Source organism: Podarcis raffonei, chromosome 17 (genome assembly GCF_027172205.1).
Source record: "Podarcis raffonei isolate rPodRaf1 chromosome 17, rPodRaf1.pri, whole genome shotgun sequence".
NCBI classification, from domain to species: Eukaryota; Metazoa; Chordata; class Lepidosauria; order Squamata; family Lacertidae; genus Podarcis; species Podarcis raffonei.
The window spans coordinates 31,556,980-31,583,775 of NC_070618.1; the positions used below are offsets into that span (position 1 = coordinate 31,556,980).

General features: G+C 46.2%; 2 protein-coding genes across 3 annotated transcripts; one reads left to right on the forward strand and one right to left on the reverse strand.

Moving 5' to 3' along the window:
* Positions 1 to 239: 239 nt before the first annotated feature.
* On the reverse strand, positions 240 to 26,681 carry LOC128405128 (uncharacterized). Of its 2 annotated transcripts, none has more exons than XM_053371366.1 (2): positions 26,660 to 26,681; positions 240 to 1,331 (listed from the first exon to the last, which is right to left on the reverse strand). In XM_053371366.1, exon 2 carries the CDS (start codon positions 1,141 to 1,143, stop codon positions 298 to 300), a length of 846 nt encoding a protein of 281 aa, XP_053227341.1. In that variant the 5' UTR covers positions 1,144 to 1,331; positions 26,660 to 26,681; the 3' UTR covers positions 240 to 297. The 2 variants fall into 2 exon arrangements, with proteins under 2 accessions (XP_053227341.1, XP_053227340.1); XM_053371365.1 differs by lacking the exon at positions 26,660 to 26,681 and adding an exon at positions 5,328 to 5,437.
* On the forward strand, positions 15,244 to 26,717 carry PGLYRP2 (peptidoglycan recognition protein 2). Its single transcript, XM_053371364.1, has 5 exons — positions 15,244 to 15,423; positions 19,958 to 20,067; positions 20,896 to 21,792; positions 23,605 to 23,815; positions 26,381 to 26,717. Exons 2-5 carry the CDS (start codon positions 20,007 to 20,009, stop codon positions 26,715 to 26,717), a joined length of 1,506 nt encoding a protein of 501 aa, XP_053227339.1. The 5' UTR covers positions 15,244 to 15,423; positions 19,958 to 20,006.
* The last annotated feature ends 79 nt before the right edge of the window (positions 26,718 to 26,796 follow it).

Consider the following 26,796-nt stretch of genomic DNA (forward strand, 5'->3'; position numbering starts at 1 on the left):
GCGACCCAGAAGTACCAGAAAGGGTTACTTCCGGGTTTCGCTCGCGCATGTGCAGAAGCGCAAAATGACGTCACACGCATGCGCAGAAGTGGCGAATCGCAACCCGCGTGTGCGCAGACGCGCCGCTGCAGGTTGCATTCTTTTCATGTTGCGAACAGGCCTCTGGAACGGATCCTGTTCGCAACCAGAGGTACCACTGTATTGGGTAAGAGTGTCACTCAACACAAAACAACTTTGACACCATTGTTCTGTATATAATGGAAACTGCTCTGCGTCCATACAGGGCTGGGGTTCCTTTTATATTTCCTGGCAGGGGCGATGGGTGAAGGTGGGGTGGAACAGGTGCTTGCCTCCTGCTCTGCTGCCCTCAGCTTTGGCCGCTCCCTTCTCCTGGGTGGCATGGAAGTGTGGGCAGGCAGGCACCTGCGCTTCAAACATTTGCACTAGCCTGGCCAGGCTCTGACCGATGTTGGCAAGCTCTGAGCGAACGCGCCGCACAGCCGGCACCAGCTCCTGCAGCCACAGCGTTTGCTGCTCCTGCACAGCCTTCAGCCTGGCCTCCATGTGGGACAGCTGCTGCTCAAAGTTCTCTTCCTTTTCCCTCGGCTGCCTTTCCTCCACCCCAAGGCAAAGAGGTCTGGGTGCTGGCAAGGAGGAGGGAGCCTTCAGCGAGCCAGGTGGCGTGGAGCAGCCAGCCTCTCGCATTGCACAAAGTGGGGTTCTGGGCCGAGGAGGGCAATCCTCTGGGAAACGGGAGAGGATGCAGCAACTTGTACTCCTGCTTGGAGGCAAAGGGAGCTGAGAGGAAGACTTCTGCAACTGGGCCTTGCTTGGGCCTAAGCGTCCTGACTTGAGGCTGCTCGCTGTCTTCAAGCTGATGGCATCGTCGCTGAGGGAGCTGGACTTGGAGGAATCGCTCTGCATGGGGAATGTACTCACACTCTTGGCAGCAGGACTTGTGCGGGGGTTGGAGACCAGAGAAGAGGAAGAGGAGAGGTCCTCCTCGGAGCAGGACATGGGCAGAACTGGAGCGGCATGGGAGACGTCTAATATCTGAGTTTCGGGTCGGAGAGTCCTGTGCTGCTGCTTCTTCCCTGAGGCTGGGGCTCTGGTTGAAAAGAGGCCCGGTGGCGGAGCAACCATTTTGTGCTTCCACAGAGGTGGCACAAGTTGGGTTTGGACAGCATTCCAAGGCTGCCCTGGGATGGACACCTTCCTTCACTTCCAGGGAAACCCAAGCGGCAGGACACCCAGAAGGGATCAGGTTTTATGCCAACACCAAGCAGTTGACACAGCTGCTCCAAAGTCTCGGTGTGCCTCTGCCACTATCCCTGGGAAATGAAAGCAGTTCTGTTAATCCTGCCGCTGCAAGCGGGCATAGACTAATCACAAGCAGATCAAAAGGATCTGGTGTCAGTGAAGGGATGGAAGTCAACCGTCTGGTTTTTGCTGCAAAACCATTGGTGCACTTTGGCTCTGGCTTGGAATGAATCGGACAACGCTGGGTTTCAAGGTGATAGCTATGACCTCAGGTTGGCGTAGTGATTGCTCAGTTGGTGGGGTGCAGCAAAATGCAGTGTTTTTGCTGCAAAACGCTGCAAAACAACTGCAACAGTTTGGCACAGAGTTTTGGTTTATTAAAAAAATTATTTGCATTTTCAAAAACTGGAACAGAGAGCATATTTAATTTAACCCACCTTCACTTCCCTCCCCTCCCCCTGTCCCACTTCCAACTTCATACCAAATACAGCCTGTATACATATACCATGGACACAGGTGGCACTGTGGGTTGAACCACAGAGCCTAGGACTTGCCGATCAGAAGGCTGGCGGTTCGAATCCCCGCAACAGGGTGAGCTCCTGTTGCTCGGTCCCTGCTTCTGCCAACCTAGCAGTTCGAAAGCACGTCAAAGTGCAAGTAGAAAAATAGGTACTGCTTCGGTGGGAAGGTAAACAGTGCTTCTGTGTGCTGCTCTGATTTTGTCAGAAGCGACTTAGTCATGCTGGCCACATGACCCGGCAAAACTGTCTGGGGACGAACGTTGGCTCCCTCGGCCAGTAAAGCGAGATGAACGCCATAACCCCAGAGTCGTTCGTGACTGGACATAACTGTCAGGGGTCTTTTACCTTTACCTTTTACAGCTAAGTTGGCACCAGAAAGATCTATGCAATCTGAGCGAAGTGGGGGAGGCAGAATCTGGAACTGGCCTTCTCTTTGCTTCCCTGCTTTCAGCCACTACTTGAAGCCTGGAGAAGGAACCCACATAAGGATATTGCTAGGCTGGGGCTGGGCCAGGCGCCTTAAACCTTGCCTTTGCTATTTGGAGACATCTCCAGTTGACTAACTGTGAATTTGCCTCTCAACTGAACTTGAGACCCTGCCCTTATGTGGACCTGCCCTGAATCAATAATATAAACTGCAAAGGTCGAGGAAGCTTTCTGTCAAATTGTAGATTGTGAGTGCTCAGAGCGAGGGACTTGCCTTTTGTTTTTTTTAACTATGTGTCAAGAGACAGGCACATTCCTGGTGTTATATAAAGGATAACAGAGCAATTCTAGCTGGGCCAAGTCATTTGTAATGTTCTTTCCAGCTCTAACACGTTGTGCTTTGTTGGTTCTTGTTAAAAAAAAAAGGGATGTGGTGAAACCAAGCTTAGGGGTGGCTATTAGAACTGTCATAGTTTGAAAACAAAACAACAAAAAGATGTACATATAAAATACCACAAAACTCAACAAAAAACCCAAACCTGATGTATTATGAATTGAACGCTAAGTTGGAATATTCACAATAGCAGCTCAACAGTACAAACTGTTGTTGATTTCACAAATGTTGTGAATTGGCCATAACTCGTTTAATTAGCCCATGCCTCTGAGTTATTGGGGAACAATAGTACAGGCTGCTGCACTCATGGTCTCTGTATTTTTCCGGTTGGCACTTGGGGGACAGAGGATGCTGGACTAGATAGGATATTGGACTGATCCAAGTGGGCTCTTAGGTGCTTACACTTTATTTTGTGGCATATGATCCGTCTCAACCATTAAAGGTGGAGAAATATGGGGTCTGGCCTGATCCAGGAGAATCAGGTTATGCCCATGCTCATGTGGCAGCACTTCTGATGCCACAGATCCTCTAAGCTTGAATTGTTCTGTTTCTTTTCTTTCTTTCAAATGCACACCCCCTTCCAGTGACACTTTGGCAAGCTGTGGCGAGAGAAGCTAGCCACAGCTTGCAAAATTCAGCGTGAGTTTGCCTGTCTTTTTCCACTACCTATTCCAGGAGCCTTGACTTCAGCACTTAGGTGATTTAAAGTAGCTCAGGGATTTTCTTCAGTGGGGGCAAGGAATTCCTTGAAGAGACAAGGAGAGCTGTTTTGACACAGGGGCAAGACCTTGAATAACGTCACTGTGTACTAGAACGATCCTCTTCTTTCAATGTACAATTATGTAAATCTTTGCAATTACGCATGAAAGTTCAAGGCAGCGTGCACTGCTACAATGTTTACAGATGACTGCCAAAGAATACTGTTATCTTGCATGACGCTAGAAACCATCTGGCACGGACATTGAAAAATATACACTTAGTATTTGGCTTAAAGCTCCAGGTCATATCCAGGCCTGCCATCCTCTCTCTGAGCAACCTGTATCATTGGGCAAAACATTTTCCAATTCTGGGTGTGAACTCCTGGTTCCTCTCAAGGGAGCGGAGTGCTTCTCCCCAACAGATTGCCCAAGCACCTCTCCGATTAAGCACAGGATATCCTGCATGGTGTAGGACTGGCATCTTAGCAAGACTCGGGCTTTAAAATGGAGTTGCAGTAATCGAGACACACTGGCTTTTCAAAGCTAAGCCAGGCAATGGGTTTTCCACTGACTTGAAATATCACCATTCATGTTCTGAGAATGCTTGTTCCTTGGGGGGTTCTGGCCTTCAATTATACTTGTCAGAAAGCACCTGTGCTGTGAGGACAACATGAATCACACTGCAACCCAATCTGACTGTGTATCCACAAGGAAGTAGGATATCAAATGAGGGCATAGAATCATGTACGAAACTGAATATCCATCTGTATCGCAATTGGTCAAGCATCTTATTTACAATAATTGATGCTTAAAGCTAGAGTTTTGTCATGGTAACCCTTGAGAGCTGGGGAACAGGAAAAAATTGGGAAATCCTTTTATAAATAAGGATCATTTAACTATTCTCACTATAATCTCACAGGTAATCCTTGCTGAGCAGTGGTGATTATTGTGTGGATTAAAACTCCATTCTTGTTTTCATTAGTCTGAATGGGCTGTTTTGTAAAGCTGGGGAGACAGGGTTGTAACAGGCATGTTACCTGCAACCAATAAGGTTACGAACACTCTTCTTTGGGGAAAGATGTGGCCATGTTCCATTTGCAATGTCCTCCTTCAAACAAGATGGTGCCCAAGATACTAAATGCCACAACAGTGTCATGCCTCTCCACCCTTGAATAGCAGCCGGACCTTATTCCTAAACTTAATGGCACCAGTGCTTTTTACGTAGGGTGTATTGTGCATTCCACAGGATCCCATGGGATCTGCTCCATGCTGGTGGTTCTGAGCCATAAGAGAAGCTCAGTTGCTGGTGCAACCATCGCCTGCGATCTTCATGTGTGCAATGATTGTTTTGATATCCAGACAACACTCCACATCACTGCAGGCACTTAAAGCCATTCAACTCATCCTCCTGCATTCTGTCACATCAGAGAAGCAGGAAGGAAAACAGCAAAGAACAGCTTAAACAGACAATGTCAGACTAGGCATCTGATCACAGTTCCAAAAACCATGCTGAGGGATCTCAGTTCTGGGTTGTCTAGCACCCAACCACAAATCAGTTTCACTGCGTAGGAAGAGTCCTTCATAAACCCCAAATATAGCACATGCTATCAGTCAAGGTCTACCTTCCACACATATAAATATTATTGGAGTGCATGTCTGCTTAACCAGGCTTGTTATTTTGGGGGCACATACCTCTAAATAACTGGAGATTGTCAGCAAACGGGTTTATACCAAACACTCCAAAAGGTATGCTCTCAATCTGGGATAAGCCCGCCTCTGAATCTTGGTTGTGCAAGCAAGCCTAGCAATGTAGCTTGCCTAGACCCAAAGCAGATCATCTTGAAGGAGTGGGCAGTGCTAGTTTTTGACTAAAACATAACGGCCAATGAAAGATCATAACGTTTGAGAAGAGTCTTGCCGAATTCTTGGGCCAACACCCATTTCCAGAGCTGTCCTCTCTGCCCTTCATCCTCACACCTTCCTCTTAAATCTATATGCTGAGGTAACGACCTTCTCATTTTCTCTTACCTGTGGGTAGCCATGACCATCACCCATCAAGACCTCCCAGAAGTAAACCAGCTCTACCTAGCTAAATTTCAAGGCAAATGAGTGGTTGGCAGGCTGGCCAATAGGAGTGGGGGAAAGGAAATTGTGAGAAACTATTGGTCAAAGGCATAATCACCAGCCCATCTGAGGCCACACCCCTCACTGTGAGGTACACAATGGCTCCTGGGAGTACAGGTGTCTGCATGTGAGAGGCTGTTCTGTAGCAAGATGAGAGTGATCACCACTATGTTCAGTCAAAAGGTCATATAAACGCAATAGCTGACCACACCCTCTGAAAAAGCAACAGTCCTCTCTGATCCCAGATGTCTTGAGTCAGGTTATCATCACTTACTCAGAAGAGACGCCGGTGACGCTGTGGTCTAAACCACTGAGCCTCTTGGGCTTGCCGATCAGAAGGTCGGCGGTTCAAATCCCCTCAACGAAGTGAGCTCCCGTTGCTCTGTCCCAGCTCCTGCCAACCTAGCAGTTCAAAAGCACACTAGTGCAAGTAGATAAATAGGTACCACTGCGGCGGGAAGGTAAACAGCATTTCCGTGTGCTCTGGTTTCCGTCATGGTGTTCCATTGCACCAGAAGCAGCTTAGTCATGCTGGCCACATGACCCAAAAAGCTGTTTGTGGACAAACGCTGGCTCCCTTGGCCTGAAGCGAGATGAGCGCCGCAACCCCATAGTTACCTTTGACTGGACTTAACCGTGCAGAGGTCCTTTACCTTTACCTTACTTACTCAGAAGTAAAGAGAAACATATTATTGGAAGATGCTATTATCTTGACCCATTTTAGTCTGGCTTTAGGCCTGCTTTGGGGTCCAAAATGGCTTTAGTCACCCTGAAGGATGACCTTTATCACAACAGGGGGAATGTGACCCTGTTTCTGTTACCTTATCTCTCAGCAGCTTCTGATACATGAATCATGGCATCCTCCAGTATCAGGCTGTGTGGGCACTAATTTGTGGCACTGTATTTCAGTGGCTCCACTCATATCTGCTGGATCATTGACAGAGAATGGCTTTGGTGTCTGTTGGTCTCCTGGCATTTGTGCTTTGAGATCCTTGAGGGTCCAATCTTGTCCCCAAAGCTTTTAAATCTCTCCTTGAAACCTTTGAGAAAGGCCATTAGGAGATTTAGAGCAAGGTGTCACCAGTGTGCTAATGAAACTCTGCTCATTCTCTGTAACATCTGAATCAGTGGACCACTGGAGTCAGTGTCTGGAGTCAGTGATGGGCTGGATGAGGGCTAATACACTGAAGCAGAATCCTGGCAAAATGCCAGCTCTGTGAATGAGTGATTTTTATGGAGGCACAGGAGGCTGCGGAGAAAAGGGGGAGATGGAAAGTCCTGTTCCAGAACATGAACTTTGTTCTACTCACAAAAGGAAAGTTAGCATCCAACCGAGGGTCAATATTTTCTGCCAGTTTCTTAATGCTAACATTTCAGAAATTAAAAAAGAAACATGGGAAAATAGTTGATCCCCAACCTTTGCGATGTTACCTAACCAGGATATTTTAAATTCAGGCCACTTTTGTAAATAAGGAATCAGCTGATTTAAGAAAATGTTCTGAAAGGATCCTGGACAGCTAATAAGGAACAGTGTTTGTTCATAGATCATTCATATTCAAAGCTACACAGATACAAAGGTATTTTCTAGTCAAAGTTAAGACTGCAGCACTTAACAATTTTGGGTTCCCACCTCCAGATTAGTTTGGTTTTTCTTCTTATTAGTGCGATACTCTGATACTTTGCTTAATTGATCTATGAAATTTAAAACCTCTGGGATTGCTTTTGTCATGTTTTTCAAAGAGATCACAAATCATTTTTATACAAGGAAATTCTGAATTATAGCTCTCTAAAGTTTGTCAAATACTTCTGAACTTGATTAAGTTGCAATTGGTTTGAGAGTTAATTGCAAACAAAGTAAAAAATGAAAAGAAGCCTGTCTACTGCCATGGTTATATTGGTTTATGGCTGTTACATTAGAGAGGCTGCTGAACATTTTGAAATAAACGTTGCCACTTTACACGCTCAAAGGCTTTTTCTGCATCTGTTACTTTCACAAAGGGGTTATGCAAATACAAAGGGGTGCAGAGGCATACCTTTAGCTCTAGCCATGAAGACCCTGTTGTCATGCGGCTTGTTGTGGCTTCTCATGTGTTTGGTCTGCAGTAGGGAGCCTGCTGTACTTGTGTAGGATTCCCCATGCATCAATCACAAGCAGGGAGAGGTCTGTTGCACCCAGGTACTGCTTTCCAGAGGCACCTGGTTGGCCAGGATGCAATACTAGATGGGCCTCTGACTTGATCCAGCAGGGTTCTTATGTTTTATGCAATCTAGAAGCCCCACAGTCTTTTTGTATTCACATTACTCTTTCACACAAGTAACAAATGAATAGGGCTACTATAGGAGTAATCTGCCTGCAATACAGCCCAGTGTCCTATTAGCTTGTTTACTTTGTAAACTTTACTAATTATAAAGATCTCATTGACCTGATTTGACAATTGTACAGCTAGAGGATTTCGTCATTGTGGGGTTTCCCTTTTTCTTATATAGTAATTAAATCATTGCTTCATTCCAAGTATTTGGAACTGGGATGTTGTTGCAGACATGCATTTAATAGATTAATTCCTAGAAATAAGCGAAATACCTATAAGAGTCTTACACTGTTTAGTTAGAAGGTCATCCGATCCAGGTGCTTTGTTTACCTTCAGACTCTTTATAGACTCCATAGACTTTTTCACAAGACAACTAAAATACTGCTATTTCCTTTGGGAAAGAGCGGGTTTTCATGGGGAAATGCACGGCAGAGGATCAGGAAAGTCTGGATCTGTGCCTGGAAATGCAATGCAAAGGTAAGTCTGGATGAGCCTCATGTTTATGTCACAGAGTTTTTGTGAGAAGAAAATGGGGAACGAGGAAATCAATCTGGCCCGTATACCCAACTCCAGCATAACTCTAGTGGGACTATAAACTCCAAAACTGATCTCCCAGCTGAGTAATTTGTGACTCTTCTTGAGCAAATTGCAATTCAGACGGGATGCTTAATGCAGGAGTCATATATTGGTCCAAACTTTAATCCTGATAAATACTGTAAATATATATTTTCAATGTTTGTTCTTGTAGGGAAAAGCTTATTGTTCCAAGAATTGAGCTATGTTTTAAAGTTTAACAGTTATGGGTTCCTTTAACATTCAGCATCTAAACTTTATTTTACTTATGACACAGTCTAAAAAAAACAATAAAAGAAGAAAAGAATATTTAAATTAGGCCATATAATTGACTGAAATCTGTTCATGTCATGTAGGCTTCTAAGTCTTCAGTAATCAGAATTATTTTCTATAATTTTCTATGTTTTTGATTCATTGTTCTGAAACTGTCACATATGATTTGCCTAAGGTTACAGTTCTGTACTTGGAACGGGAGTAACCCCATTGAACTCAGTAGAGCAACATTGTGCCGCAATAAATTCCTCTGTTTCCTCTTTATTCTTGGTATTCTTGTTCTTCGCACACGTATTTCAAAAGGGAATCCCCACTTTTACTTAATCTTCCCTTTAATCTCACAGTGAGATATTTGAAACCGGTCTTCTCGTAAAGTTATCAGCAACCTAGCTGCCAAAAAGACTCCCGAACACTGGAGATGTTGACCTTTCAATGTCAGGTCTCCCAAGCAGCTGATATTATTGCTATGGAACAGAGACAAATATCTGTTTGATGTTTTCCTTCATGCTAGCACTGGATCAGAGGTCAGCAAACTTTTTCATCAGGGGGCCGGTCCACTGTCCCTCAGACCTTGTGGGGGGCCAGACTATAGTTTGAAAAATATAAATACAGTGGTACCTTGGGTTACAGATGCTTCAGGTTACAGATGCTTCCAGTTACAGACTCCGCTAACCCAGAAATAGTACCTCGGGTTAAGAACTTTGCTTCAGGATGAGAACAGAAATTGCACAGCAGCGGTGCGGCGGCAGCGGGAGGCCCCATTAGCTAAAGTGGTGCTTCAGGTTAAGAACGGACCTTCAGAACGAATTAAGTTCTTAACCTGAGGTACCACTGTACTCTGCAAGCCAGTCCTGTAGCTGCTTCCGGACCTGGAGGAGGAACACACTCTGCACGTGCTCAGGAGCATGTCTCGGCAGCGCCCGCTCACCGGCATTGATGAGCAGCAGCCGCTCCATCTCCATGGAGCTCTCAGGCGGTGTGCACCATGCGCTGTCACCCGTCGTCTGAGGCCAGGTCGGTGGGCAGGCAGTGTGCAGCTCGCCCTCCACTGCCGCCGAGCATTCCACCTGCAGCAGCGCCAAGCCGGGTGCCAGGCACGGGGCCAGCAGGCATGCCAAGCTCCGACTGAAGCCCCGTGATGCGCCTGTCATGATGCCCATGGCGCGGCCCAGACCTGCTGCTCGTCCGCCAGCCTCTCCGTCCGTGGCTGCGCTGGGTTTACCTCAGCGCGCGGGCAATGAGGCTTCGGATTGGCTGCAGGAACTTCCTGGACTTAACCGTCCAGGGGTCCTTTACCTTTACCTTTTTTCCCAAGTAAGGTGGAATCTACACACACATAAAAACCATTCTGAAAATGATTTTTTAAAAAATACATTGAATTTTCCATAAGGCTCACCATCTCCATCTAGTGTCACAATGGATATTGCACTTAAAACACACTTAAAACGTTTTATTTGCAGCTGTATAGCCGAGTCCTAAGTTGATGGAAAACGTTATTGAAGACGTTCTAATAGTATGAAGGAAGAGTTTGGCTGAGGAAAATAATTACTTTGGCTGTCACCAAACTCTTAGAATTCTTTGAGGACATCAGCAAATAGAATGATCTATCAGACAGCTTACAGCTGGACTTACAGTCAGGTTTTGGAAAATTGGCACCAAACCCTCTTATGAAAACTTAGCTATCATGGGGCAAGGAGCCGTATCCTCTTTTTTGGGGGGGGGGACACAATATTTTTTATTAATTTTAAATGTATTATTAATTTTTAATATAATATAATATAATATAATATAATATAATATAATATAATATAATATAATATACTTACTTTAATTTTCAATTACAGTCCAATAATAGCCTCTAACAATATCAAATTATACCAAATTATATAATTTAGGTGGCCCCCCGCATGCTAGATTTGATAGTTCGATGATTTTCTTTATTTCTGTATTCCAAAATCTTATTAATTTCAATTACATTCCAGTCAAAATAATCACCCCTTATACAACAGCTGCAGTATTAACAACTTCTATTTGTGTTGAAATATTAAATGATTTATAGAGCTGCAAGTGAGGCACTCAAACTATATCCTTGTTCTTCCTCTGTGTGGCAATTACTCTGTCCGTGGTGTTTCTTCCTGTCCTTGTAAAATGTTATGTCTATCTTTTCCTGGTTGTTGCTGTTCTCAATCATGCCTTGGTGGAGATGATATCCCATTGCTGTTCCAGAAATTTCTCCATTGCTCCATCCTCATAGGGACTAAAAAATGTTTACAAAAATAGGAAGCTGATCAGGAATGAAGAAGCAGCTTTCATAATCATAGAAGCATTGGAATATCTACAGTGGAACAATTTCTGTTTTATCTGTCCACTAATTATACGGTTATTGGCCTCATCCTGCCAGAATGCTCTTGCAAATAGCTAGGAGCCTGCTGGAGTTACCTTGGCCTGCGGCCAATCTCTCGCCAGTAAGACTTCTCTGCTTGTAGCAGCTGTATAGATGAGGGAAGTTTGGCTTTTCAAAACCCTCCTGCACAACACTTGGAAACTTAATATTTGTGTTGCACCCCTGGCTCCCTTGGCAATGGTCTAACAAGGTTGTTTTTTTAAGCATTCGTTTAAAGCGATGCCATATCAGTCCTCCCAACATTTCGGTCCTTCAGCTTCACGAATACTCTTGAATGAATGAATCTTTATTTGCCACGGACAGAATAATTGCCACACAGAGGAAGAACAAGGCTATAGTTTGAGTGCCTCACTTGCAGTCTTTATTTGCTATGGCCGATGCCCATAGCAATAAAACAACAATGATATACAGTGGCACCTCAGGTTAAGTACTTAATTCATTCCGGAGGTCTGTTCTTAACCTGAAACGGTTCTTAACCTGAAGCACCACTTTAGCTAATGGGGCCTCCTGCTGCTGCCGTGCTGCCGGAGCACGATTTCTGTTCTCATCCTGAAGCAAAGTTCTTAACCCAAGGTACTATTTCTGGGTTAGTGGAATCTGTAACCTGAAGCATATATAACCCGAGGTACCACTGTACAAAGAATAGGAATAAAAAGTCAATAGCATAAAATACATTTTAGGGTTTTGAATCAATAGCTGATTGCTCCAGCTAAAAACCTTACAACCTTTGCTGTCACCTGCTCATCTTGATCTGCCAAGAGAAAGGACACTGTGTCAGTGGTTGGGCGACCCGGAATGGACAATAAAAGAGGAATGATAATCTCATTCCTCAAGTCTTTATAAAGAGTGCAAGCCAGAAGGGTAGGTAAAGGTAAAGGTACCCCTGCCCGTACGGGCCAGTCTTGCCAGACTCTAGGGTTGTGCGCTCATCTCACTCTATAGGCCGGGAGCCAGCGCTGTCCGCAGACACTTCCGGGTCACGTGGCCAGTGTGACAAGCTGCATCTGGCGAGCCAGCGCAGCACACGGAACGCCGTTTACCTTCCCGCTGGTAAGCGGTCCCTCTTTATCTACTTGCACCCGGGGGTGCTTTCGAACTGCTAGGTTGGCAGGAGCTGGGACCGAACGACGGGAGCGCACCCCGCCGCGGGGATTCGAACCGCCGACCATGCGATCGGCAAGTCCTAGGTGCTGAGGTTTTACCCACAGCGCCACCCGCGTCCCCAAGCCAGAAGGGTATGCGCCACCAATTCGGTACTGCCATCTCCACAGGGACATAAGCGTTTTTCGTGTGGAATCTATTGGAATCATCCCTCAAGTACAGCCGAGGGCAATACATTCAATCGCGAATACTTTTGGCAGCATTCCTCTGCCTTTGTTGACTTCCGGCCTCCGCCCGTACGGTCAGTGTTTTTCCATTCTTACAACACAGCTTAACCCGCAAAGCCTGATCTGGCCTTATTGCCTCATAGTACCCTACATTAAAGAATGGCTTATACATCTGTAAACCTGGAAACTGGACAAGACCAGAAATCTCACCTAAAAGGAGGGAAACGATGTGCTATGCGCATGCAACCAACCGCTACCCTTTCTATTACTGGCATTCAGTATTTCATTCGGCGTCAAAATGGCACTAGCTGCTGTGCGGAACAAAAGAAGCCGTGTGGTATCAGCTCGGAGGAATTGCAGTCCTCCCTAGATAAGCAGGTAGGCGGAGTTTAGTTAGGTCATTGCAGTGACCCAGGAGCACCTTAATGGTAACAGTCTTTAAAGGAATGATGTTATTCTTTCAGATCTGGACGGACCGGAACAGGCATTACCTGCAGTTAATACTCTGACATTTATTTATTTTGTTTCGCAAGCTTTAGATACTGCTCGATTGTAATAACACCCGGAAGCAATTAAGTAATAAAAGGCTAAAACAAAAATTTTTCAGGGAGCAATCTATCTCATCCGGCAATAAGTCATTGGTCTGTTAGGGATTCTCCACCTTAAGCAAATCTGGATTTAGTTGCATGAAGCTCACTGGAAGACAATCACTCATCTAGCCCCAGGGGGGTTGTGGGAATAAAATGGAATGGAGAGAACTATGTTTATGGCCTTGAGCTCCTTGAAGGAAAGGCAAAATATAAATGTAGGCAATAAATATGATGCAACATGGTAATTACCCGCAGATCTTAACTAAATTGCAGCACCTGACCTCCATTATCGCTATGTAATGTTTGGTGTCAGTGCAGGCCAGCAAATCAACTTTGGACTAAAGTTCTGTTTGTGGCAACTGATTGGTTGCCTTCCTCTTCCCATGTTCCAGCTTGTCGTTATCCTTGTTAAATTGAGGTGCCCAGAACCCATCACAGGTGTGGTTCACAACTGCACAGATCTGGAGATGCTGAGTGGGGATCAGTTGCTAGCCTGGAGATTCTGGGGGCTAGATCCACAGGGGCACCAGTTGCCTATGGTTGTACAAGAAGAGAATCTGTGGCGCACAGAAACGTTGGCCTCCATTAACAATCACGGGGCTGTGTTGCTGAGGGAAAACATTCTCTCCCTAATCTAGAAGTAAAATATCTGTAAGCTAGAAAGAAAGTTAGGCCTCTTAGCTGCTGTGGGTTTGTTGGGTTAGGAGTCAATACAGAGATGTTTCTATGCTAATGAATAGAGCAGGTAATTGAGTGAACAAATGTGTTTTCTTTCTCTTTTTTTAATAATATTTTTGTTAGTTTTCAATTACAATCCAATAATAGCCTCATTACAACAATACCAATTTATTACAGTGGTACCACCATTTACGTCCACCCTGTCTTCTGTCCATTGTGGTGAACGGGTTACTTCTGGGAAATCGCGCTTCGCGCATGTGCACAATTGCAAAAATGCTCTGCGCACGTGCACAGAGCGGTGCTTTGTTGAGCATCACTTTTGTCGAGTGTCCGGGGCTCTGGAACGGATCCCGGACTCAAAACAAGGTACCACTGTATACAATTATTATTACCAATCGTTCAAATGCAGTATTAGATAATTTAGATAAAGTGGGCCCCCGCGTGCTAGAATTGGTGGCTTGATTATTTGCTTTATTTCTGCGTTCCACAATCTTATTCATTTCCATTACATTCCAGTCATAATAATAATCCCTTATACAACAACTGCGATATTAATAACTTCTATTTGTGTTGACACATTAAATGATTTATAGAACTACAAGTGAGGCACTCAAACTATATCCTTGTTCTTCCTGCATGTGGCAATTATTATGTCCGTGGTGTTTCTTCCTGTCCTTGTAAGATGTTATGTCTTTTTGTCTCCCGGTTGTTTCTGTTCTCCATCATGCCTTGGGCAGAACTGATATCCCATTGTTCCAGAAAATTCTGCATCGCTCCATCCCATACTTCATTGTTTTGCAACTTTAACAACAGCTGCAAAAGTTACTCTGTCCCAAGAAATAATCTGTTGTCACCATTTTTCTTCTCGGCCTGGGAAGCAGAGTGGTCTTTCAAACTGCAGATGACTCATTAAAGAACCTTATCAGTTCCTTGGAAAGTTCACAGACTCCTTTCATCCTGTCTTCCAACTGAAGATATATGAGCAATTATACTTCCAATTAAATTAAATTCAAAGTCCTCTGCGTTATTCAGTTCACTCCATAAATAATAAACAATGGGGAAGAGTTAGCTCTACAATCGTACATTGGTTTTCAAACAGCTTAGTTCTCGAACATTTTGACTCCCTTATGCTGCAAACCTGGAAGTGACTGTTCCAGTTTGCGAACTATTTTTGGAAGCTGAACGTCTGATGGGGCTTCCGCAGCTTCTGATAGGCTGCAGGAGCTTCCTGAAGCCAATCAGAAGCCACGCTTTGGTTTCCGAACATTTTGGAAGTCAAACGGACTTCTGGAATGGATTCCGTTCAACTTCCAAGGTACGACTGTAATGTGTTTTCTCCCCACCCTCTGCACATGGTGGACACTTTCATCAGCAAACACAGAACATCGTCTTCTTCTCCACTGACTGAATCCACCAGGCATAATTTCTGCCACTTTGGAGATGCTAAGGAAATGAAACCCTTACCCTGCTGCCTCGGTTTCCCCACCCCCAGATACCAAAGGATTGCGTGCCTTCATGTGTTGCCCTACTTTGTTTAGGTTCCTTGTGTCAATAATGTGCCTCCCAGCAGAACACTGCCAAATCCCTGCTTGGAGCGCTTAGGGGATCTCCCTCAGCAGGTCAGCAAGGTCAGAGTGCTGGGAATTCCTCCAAGCAGAGGGGTTGGGTAGCTCACCCACGTTGACAGAGCAGGTTTGCTAGCGGTGCAGAAACGGCAGCCTGTCGCATCTGTCACGAACGTGGGGAAATCGCTTGGGTAAGGCTGGCCGGCTGTCGGGAATGGTATAAGATCCCTGAGCCCAGGTAGCTGGCAGTATTACCACACCGGTTCCCTGCTTGAGGAAGGTAAGCATTTATTTTCCAATTAGATAGCATAGGGGAATGGCTCTTGTGGGCTTTGGTGATGGGATTGCACAGAGAGCACTGTGCATAGAGGTGCCCTCTTCATCTTTCTCCTCCCCTAAAAGAGGACAGGCTATTCTCCCCAGGGCTACTGCACTCACCAGGAGTTCAGTCCTAAATGATTTTGCAAACTCCCTATTTTCTGGTTCTAAGTCTCCTCTGCTTCTCACCCTTGTTGTTGTTTAGTCGTATAGTCGTGTCTGACTCTTCGTGACCCCATGGACCAGAGCACGCCAGGCACTCCTGTCTTCCACTGCCTCCTGCAGTTTGGTCAAACTCATGCTGGTAGCTTCGAGAACACTGTCCAACCATCTCATCCTCTGTCGTCCCCTTCTCCTTGTGCCCTCCATCTTTCCCAGCATCAGGGTCTTTTCCAGGGAGTCTTCTCTTCTCAAGAGGTGGCCAAAGTATTGGAGTCTCAGCTTCAGGATCTGACCTTCCAGTGAGCACTCAGGGCTGATTTCCTTAAGAATGGATAGGTTTGATCTTCTTGCAGACCATGGGACTCTCAAGAGTCTCCTCCAGCACCATAATTCAAAAGCATCAATTCTTCGGAGATCAGCCTTCTTTATGGTCCAGCTCTCACTTCCATACATCACTATTGGGAAAACCATAGTTTTAACTATATGGACTTTTGTCGGCAAGGTGATGCCTCTGCTTTTTAAGATGCTGTCTAGGTTTGTCATTGCTGCATCTCACCCTAGCTGTGCCAAAACTGTTGTGATCCCATAAATTCCAGGGATTTTATGCCCTTGAGTGAAATGGCTGCGGAGTGGAGAATCCCTGTAGGAGGACTTTTCCAGGGCAGCACTGAATAGCTTTTCTCTGTTGCGTTTAGTAAGCTGAAATGTAGAATTACAAAATTCTTCCTTTTACAAATAGAAAACCCATAGGGGCTACTGTGGTGGAAAGGAAGCTATGCTGAAATGCAGCTTCCTCACCTCCAGAAACCCTACAAAGACATGAGTGATTCCACTGCTATAGAAGTCTGCCGGGTGCTGTAATAAGCACAGAAATGCTGCAGTTACTTGCCCAAAGGAATGTTATTTCTGGATTCAACTGACAAGAACAGGGAGGAATCAGGAATATACGAGTAATCTGGATAGGGAGACAGGCTTTACTAAAGAAGCGAGGAAAATGGAATTCTGGTTTCCAAACTTACAGAAGAAAGAAGGCGTTTGTCACCTATGTTCTATCAACATGAGGACTAGAATCCTGAAATAACAACTGGATTCTGCATCAGAGGCCATTTGCTGCAGATTCTGAGATATACACCCTTGCCCGTGCCATGGCTTTCATCAGAAGGGGCACACTTTTTTTGGTGATGTTCTAAGCTTTGATCTAACCACAGTATCCTTGTTGAATTTTGAGGTGGGCGGGTAGGAGAAATAACGACCAAGCCCCTCTTGCAAAGAGAGGAGGAAAATGAAGTTGTTGTGCAGTGAGCAAGTTGTTAATAATTGTTTATATTCTGCTGGGAGAGGCCTAGAGTGGCTGGGAAAACCCAGCCAGATGGGTAGAGAATTAATAATTAATTTTAAAAAAATTAATAGTGGGTTGTGATGCCTAGGTCCAGATTAAGATGTGTAGGATGAAGGACAGAATATAAATTTAATCAATTAATTAATTAATAGAAGAAGCAGCAGCTGGATAGGCAGTCCAGCCTAAATTCTTTTTCTCTTTGGAGGAGAAAGACACAGTGAGTGGAACATGGCTTTTTTTATGAATTGAGGCCAACTGGGTGCAATCATCGCCACTAGAAAACTGAATGAAAATTGTGCATGGGGATGTGTCAACTCTGCGTACAACCAGCTAGTTTCTTGCAGGTGCCACCAGTGGCTTTGAATTAAGAGTTTTTGATGACACCACCGCAAACGACTTAAAAAACAGTGTGAAACGAGACAGGTACCTACCGTAATTCTGTTGCTCGAAACCAGCAGCCTGCAGAAAAGGAGCTGGTTTGTGCAGGACGGAAGTAGTTGCTGCATGCTCAGCAACTGTTAGACTCAGCCCTTGGCATGAGTCATGCTGCCTTCTGCACATTCAGGGAGGCAAACAAGCATACCCACTCGGGTTATGAGGGAGGAAAGTTCACAGAGTTACAAAATGACCCCTCAGATAGATAACAGAGAACTTTGTTTATTCTTGGAAAGGCATGTACCGTATCTGGTGAAATTTAATGATTTAGATAGGACTGAACAGGGTAGGAGACCAGCTGTTTCCTCACCAAGGGAAGTGGGCAGTGTGTGTGTGCTCAGACTTGCTGCTAAATCATTTTTAGGCTAGGGGTGATTCCTCCCTGATGGGAAGAATAGGTTGCACCAAGCAGGGAACACATTTCTTTTCTTGGAAGGATATGTAGTCTTAATGTTGTACAGTGGTACCTCGGGTTACAGACAATTCGGGTTACAGACTCCGCTAACCCAGAAAAAGTACCTTGGGTTAAGAACTTTGCTTCAGGATGAGAAAAGAAATTGCACAGCAGCGGTGCGGTGTCAGCGGGAGGCCCCATTAGCTAAAGTGGTACCTCAGGTTAAGAACAGTTTCAGGTTAAGAACGTACCTCCAGAATGAATTAAGTACCCAAGGTACCACTGTACTAAGTGTCCTTCCAGATACCTGCTTCTGCCAGGTAATCTCCCCACTCCCAGTCTGGCTTTTATTTTTAGAAGCTAGAGAAGTGCAAAAAATGACACTTCTGGAATCAGTAAGGGTCTGGTACAAGGGCTCCTTCTTCCATGTGTTTCCATCAAGTTTGTTTCAGGGTTGATCTGCACATTCCCTGCATCTTCAGACTATAGGCAATCCGTCATAGCTGCAATACTGGGTGCCTCAGGGACGCAGGTGATACTGTGGTCTAAACCACTGAGACTCTTGGGCTTGCCAATCAGGTTGGCGGTTCAAATCCCCGCAATGGGGTGAGCTCCCATTGCTCTGTCCCAGCTCCTGCCAACCTAGCAGTTCAAAAGCATGCCAGCGTGAGTAGATAAATAGGCACCGCTGCAGCAGGAAGGTAAACGGCATTTCCGTGCACTCTGGTTTCCGTCACGGTGTTCTGTTGCACCAGAAGCAGTTTAGTCCTGCTGGCCACATGACCCAGAAAGCTGTCTGTGGACAACACCGGCTCCCTCGGCCTGAAAGCGAGATGAGCGCCGCAACCCCATAGTCGCCTTTGACTGGACTTAACCGTCCAGGGGTCCTTTACCTTTACCTTTTACTGGGTGCCTGTTTGCTGCTGTTCATCAAGCTTTGCAAGGTCCAAACTGACAGTTCCCCTGACAAAAATATGCTCCATTGCATGTTCTGAGCAAGCCAAGCTGATGTAATACTTACACCACAATCCTAACCGCATCTACTTGGAAGTAAGTCCCCCTGAGGGATGATAGGGCTTACTCCCAGGTAAGTGGGGGCTAGTCCCTAGTCCTGTTTGCACTTAAATGTAGGCCTATTTAACTCAATGGGATTCTTTCTGGGCAGACATGTATATGATTGTGGTGGAAACTGAAATGCAGTGTTACAGCTAGAGAAAGTTTGGTTGTGTATGTCACTGAGGAATAATAAGAGAAAAAAATATGTGTTGGTCAGTGAAATATACTCAGTCGAGAGTGGATTTCATGCTCTTTATTCAGCTCATAGTGGTGAGGAGGAGTGAATGTCCCCTCAAAGTATCTGCTTTATATACATTATTTACACAATGGACCCCACGTGATTGGCTAATTCCGGAATTCTCCTGTAGGCCAATCAGGTTGTGGATTCACTTGAATCTGGAGCCGGATTGGGTGGCTCCTGCAAACCAATCATACTGCTGCATTGTTCTAGGACCAATCAGACTGCTGCATTTTGGATCCTATTCAACTCAGTACATAACAGTCAGCTGCATTCATGGACAGCTGTTGTTACAAGGCACTTTTCAAAGAGAAGTCAGACATATGGTGCATTGCACTAATCTAATCTGGAAGTCACCAAGGTTATGTGTGACCTCATAGCAAGATCTTTCATATCCAGGAAAGAACGCTGTCTGTCACAGCTGCCTCCTGAATACCCTGAACAAAAGCCAGGTTCAAAAATAAGCTACGCACTTGACCATTCTTTCACTAATAAAATACAATGGAAAGTTTTTTAAACAGTTCCAAGAACATTCTGCACACGTGTGTATCTCTGGACAGCTTTCTAGGTATTTCCAGATCAATTGCAGCAGAACAGGGTACAAAAAAAATTAGAACTTGTGGACCATCAGCATTTGCTTTGCAACACCATTCGAGGGTCCTTAAAAAGCCACTTTCTACAGAGCTTCTCAAGTGAAGAGGTGAAATTTGCATGTTCTGAAGACAGGCTTTGCCATTCAGGATGATGGGGGGGGGGGTATGGTCTGGGGATGTTGTGAACCACTGCCTTTCTTCATTGGCCTCCAGCTCGCATTCAGCAGTCCAGCCCCTTGACATTTATTTGTTTCTCCCCTCCACGCCTCATTGCTTCAGGTGCCAGCTGGCTCCACAATCAAAGGCTGCACTTCACCCAGCAGACGAGATGTTGCTACCATGGCTGAGCCTCCTACCTGTGCTTTTCTGTGTCTCCGCGGACAGTACAGGTAAGACTCGACCAATATGCACCCAGAGCTGTGCTACCTCTGTTCTCACAAAGCCTCTGGGGTGACAAACAAATGAGTTTGAGAAGGACAGAAGGGAATGGGTAGGGGCCTGAATTCTGTTTGAAATCACAGGTGTCCAGGTCTTAAAGTCTTGGCCAGGGAATCTGCTTCTAGCCCTGCCTCAAAACTTCCACTATTCCTGCATGCTTTTGCCGGATGAATAACCAGAAAGCCTCATGAGCGCTATTCATTTCTGTTTTAACTCTCTCTCTTCACAAAGGGCATGTTCTGATAGACCTAATATGAGTCAGCCAATATGGGTACCAACAGCTGACTTGCATTAGCTGAGCAGTGTTAATTTTACAGTCCTGGCATCGGTTGCCAAAGGGCAGCCCAGTTCATTCAGGTGTAGGCTACAATCCTACTTACCTGGTGGTTGCCTGATTTTCCTCTGTGCCAGCCCAGCCCTTGCCACCAACACCTCCAGGCGGGTGGGCACAGATCCTATGCACCAGCCCAGCCCTTGCCACCAGAGCCAAGCTGGGCTGCACTGTGCCATCTGCCTGCCTGTGGAGGGAGGAGACCAGCCGTCAACACAGCCCTTGACGAGTGAATACCCCCAGTGCTGGCTGAGCAGCCATTCAGTGAGAGACCCCCTTGCCTGGGGGCACCTGGTTTGCACACCCTGAAAATTGTGTGCCTGGGGCTATGCCCCCCCGACCCCATGCCACTTTCCCCACAGAAACCTGCTCTTTAACATCTGCTTTCTCCTGTCCCACTGTCCGCTTGCTCGTTCCAATTGTGATATTTCAATCCTGCCCTTTCCAGATTATTTGACATTGCACATGGACTTTGTGACTGGGGTTTTGGAAGACTTTGAATCCCAGCTGAGAGGGACCCCGGACCAGACTGTGACAGAGCTTTTCGGGGAGCTGGAGTGTTGCGAGGGCGAGCTCTGCCAGCTTCTCCTCGGCCCCGTGACTTCAGCGCCCTCAGATGTGTCTTATTTGAGTGAGCAGCAGAGCATTTTCCTCAAAAACCTGGTGAACCACGAGGTTGACGCCTCCTTGGTAGAACATGGGGTGGTCTTGACTCCTGATGGGACTACAGTTTCGCTCAGTCCTCTTCTTGCTGGGATAGCTGCAGGGCTCCAGCGGAGCCATAAGGAGACTCTGCGTGCCACACCTTTGATCGCCAACTCCACCAATAGTTCTGTGGTAGAGCTACCCCTTACTCTGGAGCCCCTCTTCGCCACAACAATCGCCATGGACCTCGGCAAAGCCTTTCTCCTCTTTCACACCAACCAAAGCCAGGTGGCCCTGGGACCCGACGGCTGCTGGGACAGCATCTCTGCACCTCAAAAATTCACCTTGATGGGGGCTCCCTCGACTCTTCCAGATGCTTTTATCAATGGTGCAATGGATGGCCTCATTCTTGGTACTTACTTGGCAGAGAAAGCAGATCCGCCATCCAACCTCAGTGTCCTGCTGAAGGATTATTATGGTGGAGAGGGCCTAGGAGGTGAAAGTCCGATGCAGAGCAACTTCCGACGAAAGAACTTTGCAGCTCTGGTGAGCGAGGAAAAGCTGAGAATGCAAGTAGAGGATTCTCTCCTCCTGCTCTGGAGGCTGAATGAAAGCAACCCCTTGTTTGATGGCCTCACAAATGAAGAACTGAGATCCATCGCAAACCAGGCTGTAGAAGAATTCACGGCTTTGTATGTAGGTATGGATCACATGTGGGAAACCATATCTCCAGAAAGGATTTATTCCTGTCTCCTGTGTACTTAGGCTGGAGAACTACATTGGCAAAATTAAAAGAAGGGCACATTTTGAAGGATGGGTGCGCTTTAGTCTCAGATTGTTTCGGAAAGGGCAATACATTCTGCTGTAAATGCACACTAAATCAAATCCCTTCCCACATCCCTTGTTAGAGGTCCTTAAATGTCAAGATACTTCTCCCTACTAGTTCTCTGTTTGTCTCCTACCCTATTCCATCCTAAACAAAAGATCCTCTTACTACATAGATGGGATGCTGCCCACATGTACTTCTTTTCAAAGCCCTTTGTTCACGTGGTTCATTTATTTAACATAATCATATCCCACTTTTCTGCTACGACCTTTGGAGCAAATTACACAGACTCTCATTTTGTGGAGGGAAAGGGGAAGAGGAGAGGACATGCATCACTCCAACCCACGTGCAAAACATTTGGGGCTGCTTGCTTGCCTCCCATGACCCCTCCCCATCCGCCACCCCCTTGCCTCTCCTAATGGCCGGCCAGCCTGCCTCCTCCCAGCTGCCCTTGTTCAGACGTGCTCAGAAATGGCGCCAAAAAGGAGGAAGGCACCAACTTGCACAAAATATTGTGTGTGTGTGTCCCCCTAAATATTTTATTGGAGGGGCAAAGGGGCCAGGGGCCCATAGAGTTGGTGCCTATGACATTAGCAATGTAGACCAGGGGTCAACAAGGTTTACCTCACCTGGGCCAGTTCACTCCAGCAAAGATCCCTCCATGGGCCGGAATGCGGTTGCGCCCATGATTTCCGACGTCTGCGCATGTGCAGACACGATTTCCGGCACCGCGGAAGTGAGTCCCCACGCCACGCTGCGTTGGTTTAGTGCAACGTGCAGGGACTCGCTGAGCAGGCGGCTCAGTTTGGGGGCGGCTCATGGGCCAGTTAAATGACCCTTGCCTACCCCTGATGTAAACTGTACATGAACACATACCTTTCAAGTATCCTGATTTGAGTGGGAGCTCCTGGAATTATGGAAGCCATCCTTGCTTCTGGCTGGATCCTGGGATGTCCCTGTTTGGGGTCCATTGCTCTAGCACGAGTCAGCTGCCTCCTGTAAGAGCTTGGGACCAATTCTGATCACTAGGATGTTGGAGGGTATGTGATCGCAAAATGTAACCGGGTAGGGGGGACCATATGAGCCTGGTTTATCCTGATGCACAAGGATAGCTGAGGGTGAAATCACATAGTAGCTCTAAGCACATGGAGAGCTGGTTGTCTGTGATCTGGCCCTAGGATGCAGGTGGCACTGTGGTCTAAACCACTGAGCCTCTTGGGCTTGCTGATCAGAAGATCGGTGGTTCAAATCCCTGTGACAGGGTGAGCTCCTGTTGCTCTGTCCCAGCTCCTGCCAACCTAGCCGTTTGAAAGCACGCCAGTGCAAGTAGATAAATAGGTACCGCTGTGGCGGGAAGGTAAACGGCATTTCCGTGCGCTCTAGTTTCTGTCACGGTGCCCTGTTGTGCCAGAAGCGGTTTAGTCATGCTGGCCACATGACCCGGCAAGCTGTCTGTGGACAAATGCCGGCTCCCTCGGCCTGAAAGCGAGATGAGCGCTGCAACCCCATAGTCGCCTTTGACTGGATGGATCTGTCCAGGAGTCCTTTATCTACACTTACCTAGGAGCTGTGCCTCAAATAACACCTTTGTCCTATAATTTGCCCCTCCACCAAGCAGACATGCTGGCTGACCTGCTTTTTAAATGCATGACCTAGTTTACCAGCCGTGTTCTTCTCCCCTCACAGAGTGTCCTGCAATCATCCCACGGTGCATGTGGGGTGCCCAACCCTACAGAGGAACACCCGCGCAGCTTCAGTTGCCCCTGGGCTTCGTATACATCCACCACACTAGCACCCCTGCAAAGCCATGCCGAAGCTTCCCATCGTGTGCAGCGGACATGCGCTCGATGCAGAGATTCCACCAGGATTTCCGTGGCTGGGATGACATTGGCTACAGGTAAGCACAGTCCTATTGCAATACACAACTGGGAATGGACAGATCTGTCACCTGTTAAGAGTTGTTTTCATAGGTTTTTCATTCCATTTCTGCATTAATGTGCATTAAAAAATACAAAGCAATGCTTTCTAAACCCTATCTAAATGTGTATTTTCTCTCACCATGCATATCTAAAGGCAGATTCCAATCAACTTAAGCTGTGAAATAACTGTCTTGCAACCTTTGAAGAAGTGCAGAATCTGATGGATAACTTAGTTCTCATTTGTGTGTTAGGGTGGATCTAAACACAGATCTAAACCACAGAGCGTAGGGCTTGCCGGTCAGAAGGTCAGCGGTTCGAATCCCCGCAACGGGGTAAGCTCCCGTTGCTCGGTCCCTGCTCCTGCCCACTTAGCAGTATGAAAGCATGTCAAAGTGCAAGCAGATAAATAGGTACCGCTCCAGTGGGAAGGTAAATGGCGTTTCCGTGCACTGTTCTGATTCGCCAGAAGCAGCTTAGTCATGCTGGCTAAGTTTGTTGCAGACGAACACCGGCTCCCTTGGCCTATAGAGTGAAATGAGTGCGCAACCCCAGAGTCGTCCACGACTGGATCTAACAGTCAGGGGTGCCTTTACCTTTAAACACAGGTAAGCAACACTATAAATAAGCCAGAAATTACATCGGTTTAACATAACAAAAGAAAAAATCTCTATGGAAAATAGCGTTTTAAAATTTCTTCCTCTCTGGCACCATCTGGTGTTACATGTTTATATGGCATTCAAATTGCTGTTTCTTTGCTAATGTAGCTGAGTCCTTATTCCACCCAGGGCATATCAAGGCCATTTAATTAATAAGTATCAATGAATATCAAATTCTTCAAGCATCCCTATGTTTGATGCACCGTAGGCTCAGAGAAGATTTCCCAGTGCAGAATCCTGCGAAAGGTGAATTGAGTTCTGGAAGTTGGGGTGAAATTGCAGTTAGATGTCCTTCTCATCCCAACCCATGCCGTTCTTGGCTAAAAATAAACAAATGAGGCCTAGTTCTCTGTGTTTCAGGTGCACCACTTAACTTCAGACTGCTGGCGGTGGCTCATTTAAATAAATAACTAAAAACGCTGCACAAAGCATCATATGGGAAAGCCAGTCTAGAACCCATTTCCAGACTTCTAGTTTGGGGATATTTTTGCATGGTTGTTGAGCATGCCATCATGCCAGGTGCCTTCTCACCTATGGCCTGAAGTGATACCTTCCAAACAAAAGTTTATTACCACACCAAGAACTATGAAATTCCCAAATCAAGAAAAGGATCATAATCTAGTCCTGCTTCTGATCCCAAAAGCTTAATTTCACTCCTTTTGACACTGGAGTATAACACTAGAGTTCATGGAACACGTGGGCTTTTTTTCATCTGGAACTCACCGGAACTCAGTTCCAGCACTTCTCAGGTAGGAGACATTGTCATTATAAGAGAATGAGGGAGGTGTTCAGGATGAGTTCCTGCACCTCTTTTTCTAGAAAAAATAGCGCTGTGGAACTGGATGAATAGCCCACCTTTCAACTGGAAAATGAGATTGCAGACTGGGTTTTGCTCTCATGTATGCAAAGCTGTGGGCAGCGTTCAAGTAGCACATCCTGTCCGCACAAACATTTCTGCTTCTGCTATGGGACTTTCCTGCTGCTGCCCTTGCATGTGCCCCACACCCTCCCCAAATCTGATCCAGAGCATTGCGAAAGCCCCAGACACATATTTAGGGGGCATGCAGGGGTAGGAGAGGGAGTGACTGTTCCATTGTGCAAATGGAAATCCTTGAACCGGTAATGATAATGATAAATTTTTATATGCTATCCATCTGACTGGGTTGCCCCAGCTGCTCTGGGTGGCTTCCAACAAATTAAACACATCAAGCACAGTAAAACATGATGATAGTCATTGTTTGGATGGGGGGCTTTTATCCATTTCCGCAGTCACACAATCAATCAGTCACAAAAACAAATCAACTGAAAAAGCCTCAAAAGCAAAAACGCAAAATAAATAGCAAAAACAAAAGCGCCAAACTTAATCCATTCCGGAAGTCCGTTTAGCTTCCAAAATGTTCAAAAACCAAGGTGCAGCTTCTGATTGGTGCAGGTGCCCCGGAAACAAAAGTTGACAGCTGCATTGGTCATTCGGCTTCTGAAAATTGTTCGAAAACTGGAACACTTACTTCCGGGTTTTTGGTGTTTGAGAACCAAGGTACCACAGTATATATATACAGTCATACCTCGGGTTAAATGTGCTTCAGGTTGAGCATTTTCAAGTTACGCTCCACAGCAACCGGGAAGTAACGGAGCGTGTTACTTCCGGGTTTCACCGCTTGCGCATGTGCAGACGCTCAAAATGACATCACGCACGTGCGCAGAAGCGGCAAAACGCGACCCACGCATGCGCAAATGCGCAGTCGCATCTTACATTCTATTCAGGATGCGAACGGGGCTCCAGAACAGATCCCGTTCGCATCCAGAGGTACCACTGTATAGAGAGAGAGAATGACAGCAAGGCTGAGCTCCTTGGTAAGACAATACTTATTTTCTATCCTTGCACAGCTATGTTGCCGGAGGTGATGGATACATCTACCAGGGGAGAGGCTGGCACTGGGTAGGAGCGCACACACGGAGCTACAACACCAAAGGCTACGGCATCAGCTTCATCGGGGACTACATGGAGGCGCTGCCAGACGCCCACAGCATGGAACTGGTGAAGAACAATTTCATAAAGTGTGCCGTGAGGGGCTCCAAGCTGCAAGCCAACTACACCATCCATGGGCACCGCCAGATGGGGAACACCCTATGCCCGGGAGACAGACTCTTCAAAGAGATTAAAACCTGGAAAGGTTTCGCAGAGAGGTGCTTTACAGACAAGGGTGTTCGTCGCTGCATCTAACGTAGAACTTCCTGATGTTGTTTCCTGATGTGAGGGTCTTCAAGAACCCACCACCTCACAGACTGGGGGAAGAGTGCTG